We start from the raw sequence: 9,633 nt of genomic DNA, 5'->3' as shown, positions 1-9,633 counted from the left end.
GTGCTCCATTCCTCACGCTTTGCAGGTTTCCTGCAGGTGGTGTTGGAGGTGGGGCTCAGAGGGCAGCCCCTGAGCACTGAGAGGGTAGAAGAATGAGCCATGTAGCATGGCGTAGAAGAGATTGCTCCCTCAGGCCAGGGCTGTTGGTCTCCCTCATCCCTGAACCCATCTTGCCCAGTCTGGTTCCTGTGCCAGACAGAGAGCTTGGAGGAAGGGAAAGGATGGTGCCTAGGTGCGACCAGAGAAAGACCAGGCCATAGAAGTCGTCCAATACTGCAAGCTCTTCTTCATACTGGAAGCAGGGCCAGAGGTGGAGAGGACTGATGTGGGGAGCACGGCCGTACACGGAGAGCAGTTGGGCATTCGTCCAGAGACCCCTCCAGACAAGGCCTCACACACACACTCTCTTTATGGCCCCTGACAGCTCTGCACGGAGGGGCTTCCCATGAGGAAACTGAGGTCAAGGCCACAGAGTTAGGGAGGGTGCGTGGGGAGGCAGCCCCTTCTCTCCCCTCTCCACTGCTCCCCAGATGTGGGAAGAAAGGCCTGTGCCTTCTTAGCACTCAGAGGAGGGAGGGCAGCTGGCAGTGACTGGGGTTTCCTCAATCTTGGTAGAGAATCGGCCAGACAAGTCCAACATTCAAGGGAGAGCCGGGTTTGACAGCCGACCTGGAGCACATGAACCACTGAGTCCTCACCTCGCTGGCCCCCGGGAGTTGGGTGTGGGGAGAGGGCCGGCTGGGTGGTGGTCCCCACCAGCAGCTCAGCCTCCCTGGGCAGCTGCATTGGAATTCTGAGGACTACAGCCTGGTGTTCTGCAGGAGAGTTAGGGCAAGCCCAGGGGGCGGGAAATTGAGGAGGTGGCTGAGGGCAGATGTTGGAAGACCAGGGTTGGAAACAGGCCAAATCTCACCAGAGCCGGCTGGGCAGGGGTGCCTGAGCTGGGCGCTCTGGTCAGGCAGGCAGGTCTCAGCTGCCCTGGCACAGTCAGGCCTGGGTCCTCAGGGTCCCCCAACATGAGTGCATTTGCAGAGAAGGCACATGCAGGGCCCCAGAGACACTGCTCTGCTGGCTCTCCCCTTGCCAGCTCACCCAGGCTCTGCCAACCTCTCCTCCATCCAGCTCGGGCACCTGGGACCTGGGGTTTACCTCCCAAGGTGGCAGCATCAGCATGGGGATAGGGGGAGGAGGTAGAAAGGATTGACCCCTCCTTGGCCTCAAATCCCACGCAGGCAGATTCTGGGCTCGCCAGCCGAGCTTGGCGGGGGCCTGGGGAAGAGTTTACAACCAGTACACTCGCAGCCAACCTTGGTCTAACAGTTCCCCGGGGGTTAGGCATTCACAAAATGCCTTCAATACTTTTTGTACTACCTGTTCAATTTTTCATTTAACATATTTTGTTCTACCTATTTAAATATTTATTTAATGCATTTTGGTACACCTTTCATTTCAACAAAGATATATGCATGAAGGAAATCTTATATTACTCTGTTACTACCAAAAAAAGGAAAATCGGAATCACTTGGCAGAAATAGAAGGAAATGATATAAATAAATACTTAACTTCTAACTAGATACTGTTGCTTCCTGAAGGTTCTGAGCCCAAGGCCGGCTCTCGTTTTGTAAACAGGGTGACTGGCAGCGTGGAGGGGTGTTGAAGACGCTGCAGCGTCTGACTGAGATTTTCTCCTGGACTGATCAGAAGATGGAAAAATAGAGAAAGGGGATACTTTACTCCCCAAATGACTCAATATTATTTAGCACAGTCTCTGTGCATCGTCTAAAAGCATCACAGGAAACACTGGTGCTTTACGAGGCCTAAACCTCTTTAGCTTCAGCCCAGATGTCATTGCCTCGTCCAGAGGTCATTGCTGACCACCCTGGCCTCTCTCTTCTTACCTTTGGCTCTATTTTGGCTCAGCATCTCCTACCTGGAACGACCGGTTCTCTCTCCTTCATCCCATTTGTGTTGGGATCCTCCTTGGACCAGACCCAGTGCTGGGCGCTGGGGCAGGTACAAGATGAGCAGGCACAGGGGTAGAGGGGCTCCTACCGTGGACACAGCAGGGCGGAGGGCACGGAGATACAGTGTGAGAAACTGTAATGGAGTAAAGTACAAACCCAGAGGGAAAGAACCCAGGAACACTTCACGGAGGAGGGGGCACATGGAGAGGTCAGCCAAGATGAGTTGGGGTTTTCTGGGTAGAAAAGAAGGAGAGGGGCATTTCAGTTGGAGGGAACTGCAAGCGCTGAGCCTTCTCTGAGGTGTGAAGGGCGTTTGGGATCATTGTATGATTGGGTTAGGGGGCCTGGGGAATGGTGGGAGATGGGGCCAGAATGGAAAGATTGGGACGGGCCTTGAATGCCAAGAATGTGGACCTTAACTTGAGGGTGAAGGGAAGTCGATGGAGTGATGGTCAGACATGAGTTGGAAAGACTAGTCCGGCTCTTGCGTGGAGGAGTCAGAAGGACTGGGGGAGGCAGGGAGATGAGCGAGGAACTGGTGGTCCAGGTGAGGGCAGAGTCAACAGGGACTCAGGGGGTTGAATGATCAGAGGCAGTCTAACATATCTCGAGTGCTTCTCATGCGTCTCTTACTAGGAGATGGGCAAACTATTAATATCATCATTTCACAGAGGAGGGAATAGAGGCACAGAGTAGTTAAGTAACTTACCGAAGTCACACAGCTAGTGAGCGTGGAGCTGGGATGGAGCTCAGGTTGTCTAGCTCCAGAGCTCACCCACTTCTTTACCACTTTCTCCTGGCCTTGCTCACTGGAATACGCTCTGAGTTTCTGCCAGGAGCAAGGGGCTTGTAAGTCCCAGGAGGGCAAGATAAGCCACACATCACTGTAAGCCTCCCAGGGCTCAGTATGGGCTAGGCAATCGACCAAGGTCAATTCCATGCCCACTGCTGGGCCCTGCTGAAGGAGCAGGACAGCCAAGTCACTTGCGTTCCTGCTCTAAGGTCAGCCAGTATTAGCACCACTTTATTTATTCAGTCCACTTTCTCCGTGAGTTCTTCGTGTGGACTCTGCTTGCTTTTTCTGAGTGCTGGCGGGCACGTTGCTTTGTGAGCGTGTCAGTCTTTCTGTCATGCCACTTGTCTCCTCCATCAGACTGGAGTCTGGGCTCCCCATCACATTGGGGGCTCCACGAAGGCAGGGGCTGGGCTTCTGGGGCTGCACCTCCCCCATCCTCTAGAATAGCTCCTTGCTACCCCGGTCCCAGCTCAGGCCACAGTGGGCACAAGGTGAGATCAGGGAGAGGTGCAGACAGTAATAATCATCAATACAGGGGTGACTCTGCTCCTAGGAGATTCTATCCCAGAAGGGCTAAATCTCAGACCTGCTGTTGGGCCAGCAGGAGACCAAACTCCAGGATCTAGGTCGCGCCTCCATAGCAGAGCTGATTTATGGTGCCCGTGGCAGCCTAACATCATCAAATTACCCCGCACAATGGAGAGAGGCTGGGCTGTCTCCAGTCACCACAGGACTCTGAGCCTGGGGCAGCCCTGCCGCCTCCTGGATCCCAGACCTCCTTCGAGTCTGTGGGGGAGGCTGTGCAGACAGGGGCACACCCAGGTGGGCCACCTGCAGCGGGGGCATAAGTAGGCAGGCTCGGGGTCGGCTCTGTACCTTGCACTCCGGAGCCAGCAGCACTCCTACAACTGCTTCCCATCCCTCAAGGGGCGGGCAGTGCCATGAGTTGCAGACAGTTCTCGTCGTCCTACCAGAGCTGCAGTAGCTGCAGGGATGGTGCGGGTGGTGGGGGCAGCATGGCGTCCTCCTTCCGCCGCTTCAGCTCCTCAGGGGCTAGTGGAGGAGGGGGCCGATTCAGCTCTTCCAGTAGCTGTGATGGGGGAACTCTGGGGCTGTGGGAGGGGAGGTGGCAGTAATTTTGGCTCCACCTATGGCAGAGGGGCTGGGGGTGGTTTCAGTGCTGGTAGTTTTGGCAGGAGTTTTGGTGGAGCTCCCAGGGGCTTCAGTGGTGGCCCTAGAAGAGGCTTCGGTGGGTCTGGGGGTTTGGGGGTGGTGCTGGAGGCGGTGAGGGTGGCATTCTGATTACTGACAAGAAGACCACCATGCAAGACCTCAACGCCTGTCTGGCCTCCTACTTGGCTAAGGTGCAGGCCCTGGAGGAGCCCAACACTCATCTGGAGAATAAGATCTGGGAGTGGTATGACAGGCGGGTGCCCAGGACCTTCCAAAAGGATTGCTCTTGTTATTACGACACTGTCAAGAGTCTCAAGAACCAGGCAGATGGGGGAGCTCCCATCTCTGTTGCTCTGTCTCTGTCTTTCACACACATACACACACACTCTCATGCTTTATCTAATAAAAAGTTAAGATGTTCGATTCTAGGCTTAGACAATAGCCAGGGAATCCATCTTTTGGAAACTTTAAACTTTCATCAGAAACAAACTTGTGCTTAGCCCCTGATGCCCCAGAGCTGGGATTCTGGCCTTTGCTCTGGGCTTTCATCTCCATGTCTCCAACTTCTGGAGTCTGGGCAGAGCAGGGAAGAGGCCTGGATTAACATGGGGAGGCCTGGGAGTGGGTGTGGGAGTCTCCTCCTCGCCTGGCCTCAGGTTGGGAATGCAGAGGCAGCGTGCAGGGTGCATAGCGAGGGGGGCACTTCTTCGGGAGCCAGGGATCTGGTCCTAGGTCTGCCACCAATTCACTGCATGACCTTGGGAAACCTGATGCCCTCTCTGGACCTGTTCTCCCATCCATTTAATGCAGAGGACAGGCACACCAGCTCTCAGGTCACTGCTGGTTTAAATTTTCTGTAATCCTATGAAAAAAAAAGTGGTAAGAGTGCTGCTGCTAAAAACAGTTGGATCATATGGGTCAGGAGAGGGGAGCATCTGTGCCTGTCTCTCCTCTCACCCCCTAGGACTTCAGAGCATTCTAGTTTGGAAAACTAAAAATGCTATCTCTCCCTTCCTACTTCTCCTGGGCTCCTACAGGGGCCTATCTTGATCTTTCCAGTTTTGTTAGACCCAGATACACATGCTAGTTGTTCAACTGATAGGATCTAGAACTCTGAGGATGGAAGTCATCTATCCATTTATCCATCCACCCACTCATCCTCCTACCCACCTATCCATCCATTCACCCATCCACCCCCCACACCCCCCATCCACCCACTCATCCATCCACCCACCCATCCACCCACCCATCCATCCATCCATCCATCCATCCAACCATCCACATTTCCATCTATCCATTTATTCATCCACTCAGTTTCGTGAGTTACTATCCTCACTGTTGCTCTGAGCAGACGTAGTGATGTAACAGACTTGGTTTCTGCCCTTGAGGAGCTCACAGTCTAGCTAATTCACTGTTCCCACCTATTCTCCTTACCTTCACACCATCTGGTGAACTGCCTCTGGATTTCCTGTTTCTTCCACCCAAAACCTCTTGCATCTATTTATTCAAGTGCAATCTTAGCCATCCTTCAGGAACCAATTCAATTGCCACCTCCTCCCTGAAGTCTTTCTTGATCTCCTGTAGCCATAAGTCATCTCTCCTGTCCTTGAACTCGTCTAGGATACTTTGGATGTTGTAGTCGCCTGTGGGCTCCTTGAGGAGCAGTACCTTACTGATCTGTAAACATCGCAGTGCCCTTTGTAGTGGATCTTTAAATATTTGTTGAATGAATGAAGGCCATACTGAAAATCCTTGCTGAAGGCTGTGAGGGGTCTGTATCATGTACCAGTTGTGGGCAGCTCCTCCTACCTCTTGAGCATCTTCCTGGATGGGGTCCTCACCACCTATGGCTTTGCCTAGCCTCTTGCCCTCCCAGCAAGGGTCAGGGCAGGGGAACATGGGTTCCACGCTGTCTCCTCTTTTTTAGATTGTGAACCTCACAGTGGACAACAGCAAAACCCTCCTGGATATTGACAACGCTCGCCTGGCACTGGATGACTTCAGGATGAAGTGAGTCCTGCTCCCTCTCCCTACCCTGTCATCAATCCTTCCTCCACACCCCAGTGCTCTGGAGGGCTCCGTAGGGACTGATTCTTTCTTGCTCATTCTCTATCCATGGCTAGTCTGCAGGTTTGAGATGGAGCAGAGCCTGTGAAAAGCAGTGGCCGCTGACATCAGTGGCTTGCATAGTGTGCTGGATGACCTGACTATGCAAAAGTCTGACCTGGAGATGCAGTATGAGTCTCTGCAGGAGGATCTGAAAACACTCAAGAAGAATCATGAAGAGGTAGGGTGCAGGCTACTTACGGCTTGTTGGGGAGGGGGGGAACAGAAGCACAGAGATGGCAGGGGATGAGGGGAGCTATGGAGCATTGCCTGGGAGACATGCTCTCCTTTACTCTTGAGGACACTCCTAGCACCTCCTTAGCACTGCCTATGGTGGTGGTTGGGCTTTGGCTTCACAGTTGTGTCCCCTTTTTGGGGGCAGAGGGAAAGGGCTGAAAGGTGGTGGAGAGGATCCCTCCCCTCTGACCTCAGCCCCTTCTTCCCTGGCAGGAGATGTGCCAGTTGACTGGTCAGAGCACCGGGGATGTCAGTGTGGAGAGGAATGCTGCTCCTGGCAAAGATCTCACTAAGGTCCTCAATGACATGCGCCAGGAGTACAAGCAGCTCAGCGCTAAGAACTGTAAGGACGTTGAGCTGCAATATGAGACTCAGGTGAGCAGGGTGGGCTGCCCAATCAGCCTTCTATCCCTCTGTCCCTGTATCCCTCTGTTCCTCCACCCCACCCCTCTATTCTCTTACCACTCTCTCTCTCAGTCCACCTGTCATTCATCCATCTTCCAATTCATTCATTGTCCACAAACATAATGATTAAGTAGCTTCTCAATGCCAAGTTTTATGTGAAGTCCTGATGTCTCAGAGATGAGCCAACTAAGATTGCTGCCCCTGAGAAGCTCACATTTTATCACATGTTAACAAAGGCAGAGCATGAACAGCTTACATATGGTGATGAGCTATCAGACTCTAGTAGAGGAACAGTGTGCTTCTCATACTACACTGAGCTCCTCGATGACTCCCTTCCTCCCCAGGTCTCCAGCACCTAGCATAGAGCCAGGCACACGAGGGCATGGTCTGTAGTGTGTGCGTGTGTGTGTGTGTGTGTTTGGTGGGTAGTTTGAAATAAGGTTAGAAACGTGGTTTAGGGACAAAGTGTGAAGAGTCTTGAAGCCTTGCTGAGAGGGAATGTTAAGTTGAGAGAAATAAACGACCCTGGCTGGAGGGACCCAGAACTCAGAACAACTTGTCCTTGGCTTTGGCTCAGTTTTGGCCCTGGAGGGGAAGGTCTTGGTGAATGGGACAGAACCTTGCCCACTGCAGCCTCTGGCCCAACCTGGTCCTCACTGAGCTTTTGGGTTTGCGGATGAGCCAGATTGAGCAGGAGGTAACAAACAGAAGCCAGGAAATGGAGTTCAACAACAAAGAAGAGACCCAGCACCGGCATAGCATCCAGGAGTTGGAGATGGAGCTGCAGTCTCAGCTCAGCACGGTTGGTAGTCCTGCTCTAGACCCTGCCAGGGAGGGGCATGGCAGGCTGGGCATGATCCCCAGGAGTGGGAAGGGGAGGAGCTATGATGTAGCATCCCTCTCAGAGCCTCCTCCTGCCTCCTAGAAATCGGCCCTGGAGAAGTCCTTAGAAGACACCAAGAGCCGCTACTGTGGCCAGCTGCAGCAGATCCAGGAGCAGATCAATAACCTGGAGGCCCAGCTCACTGAGATCCAGGCAGAGATTGAGTGCCAGAATCAAGAATACTGCCTTCTGCTCAACATCAAGACGTGGCTAGAGCAGGAAATTGAGAACTACCACAGCCTCCTTGAAGGAGGCCAGGAGGACTGTAGGTGCCCCAGGACTCTGTGGAATCCCTAGGAATTCCTAAGCCCCTGACACTACTTCTGTCCCTCTGGATAGAGGCAGCTGAGAAAGTTCCCACACGCAAGGGTCTGATGGGTTGAGGACTTCTTCATCCTGTGGGGGAATCTCAGGGCATTTGGGCTTTGGGAAAGGAGGATGGTAACAGTGAGAGAAGGGACTGCTCCCTGCTCCAGAGAGAGGAAAGCTGTCCCCTCCCAGCTGTGGTGCCAGCCCAGTCTCTGTCCTCTGCCTTGCAGGAAGGAAAACTTAGGAAGACACATTTGGGTCTTGACTCTGTCCAGGTCCATCCTTGTATATGTATGTGAAGTCACTTATTTTATCTCTGTGTTTTCTCTCCTTCTCAGTGAATCCTGTGGAGCTGGACAAATTGGCTTTGGAGGTGGCAAAGGAAGTGGATCTCAAGGTGGAAATGGAGGCAGTCATGGAAGAGGATCCAGGGGAGGAAGTAGAGGGGGTCATGGAGGAGGAAGTGGAGGCAGCTATGGTGGAGGAAGTGGAGGTGGCTGTGGTGGATGGGGGCCACTAGGACCCCAGGGTCCTTCCATTTTGGGATTCTCCAGCTCTTTGAGTTCCAGTCTCCTTGCTCCCGGTTTGCCCATCTCTTTCCAAGTCCCAGTCTCTTTGTCTCCTGCTCTGAGTCCTCTCTTCTCACTCTCACTTCCCTTGGGTCTTTCCATAGGCTACAAGATGTGATACTAGAGCCCTTACAAACTTTCCTGGCCCTGTCCCAGCTGAGTATCACCCAGACGGGCAGACCCTGGATGAAGCCTGCTCATTGCATTCTGACATCAGGAATAGCTGGCAACGAGCCCCAGAGCCCATTTGGGACTGGGCTGATTGGGCATGTGTGTCTCTGGCCGCCCACTGGCTCCCTCCTCTGGCAAGGTTGGGGAGACCTCTCTTCCTCTGTCTGGTCTGGGGGTGACCCCACTCCCTACCTGATCTCGACGTCCTAAGAAAGCTTTCCTACTGCAAATCTGACTTGGACTTGGACCCATTTGCTCTTTGGGATTAAGAAGGGGCAGAAAGGAGGTGAAGGGAGAATCGATTGAATCCACTTTAAAAGTGAGGGTTAGCTTTTCTGTCAGTTAACTTTAGCGTGTAACAAAGCAACCCACAATTTAGTGGCTTGAACTAACGACCATGGCTTTAGCTCAGCCTTTGCAGTTGGCAGTTTAGACTGGGCAGTTGTTTTGTGCCTCTGTGGTCAGCTGGAGGTCAGCGGGCGCTCTGCCTCTGGGGCTTGGCTGCATGCTGGCTGGGGGCGACGGGAGTGAGAGGCCCAGTGACTGTCATCCTCCAGCCAGCTAGCTCAAGCAAGCGTTCCAAGACAATGAACACAAGTGTGCAAGGCCTCTTGAGGCTTAGGCTCAGAACAGTCACTTCGGCTGCATCATTTTGGCCAAGGCAAGTCACAACCCCACCCAGAGTCAAGAGCAGGGGAAACAGATCCTTCTTTTGATGGAGGAGCTGCAAAGTCACATGCAAGGACGTGAACAGAGGGAGGACAACAATTGAGGCCAGTGTTTGCAAACAATCTGCCGCAGTCTGTTAGGAGGTCACGTGTTAGCTGCAGAGGGAAACAAGACAACAGTGATGTGGTTTTCACTTTGGAAGAGTTCACAGATGGTGAAAAACATAGGCACAAATAAAGTGCTCCAAGACAGAGGAAGGAACATTCCACAAGACAGCAGCCAACAATGTTCTCCGAGGATGATTGGGCCTGATACAAAACCCCTTCTCCCTAGGACTAGGGACAGACAGCC

At 53.1% G+C, this 9,633-nt stretch overlaps 1 protein-coding gene across 1 annotated transcript; it reads left to right on the top strand.

Annotated features, from left to right (window-relative positions):
- The first annotated feature begins 3,701 nt into the window (after positions 1-3,701).
- KRT9 (keratin 9) lies at positions 3,702-8,560 on the top strand. Its single transcript, XM_058562046.1, is given in 10 exon segments — positions 3,702-3,871; positions 3,873-4,015; positions 4,018-4,256; positions 5,861-5,943; positions 6,064-6,220; positions 6,490-6,660; positions 7,367-7,483; positions 7,607-7,833; positions 8,212-8,375; positions 8,547-8,560. Coding segments are annotated over 10 exon segments (1,485 nt in total).
- Positions 8,561-9,633: the final 1,073 nt, after the last annotated feature.

The sequence above is a fragment of the Diceros bicornis genome, chromosome 18 (genome assembly GCF_020826845.1).
Source record: "Diceros bicornis minor isolate mBicDic1 chromosome 18, mDicBic1.mat.cur, whole genome shotgun sequence".
NCBI lineage: Eukaryota > Metazoa > Chordata > Mammalia > Perissodactyla > Rhinocerotidae > Diceros > Diceros bicornis.
This window is presented reverse-complemented; position numbering and strand designations above follow the sequence as displayed.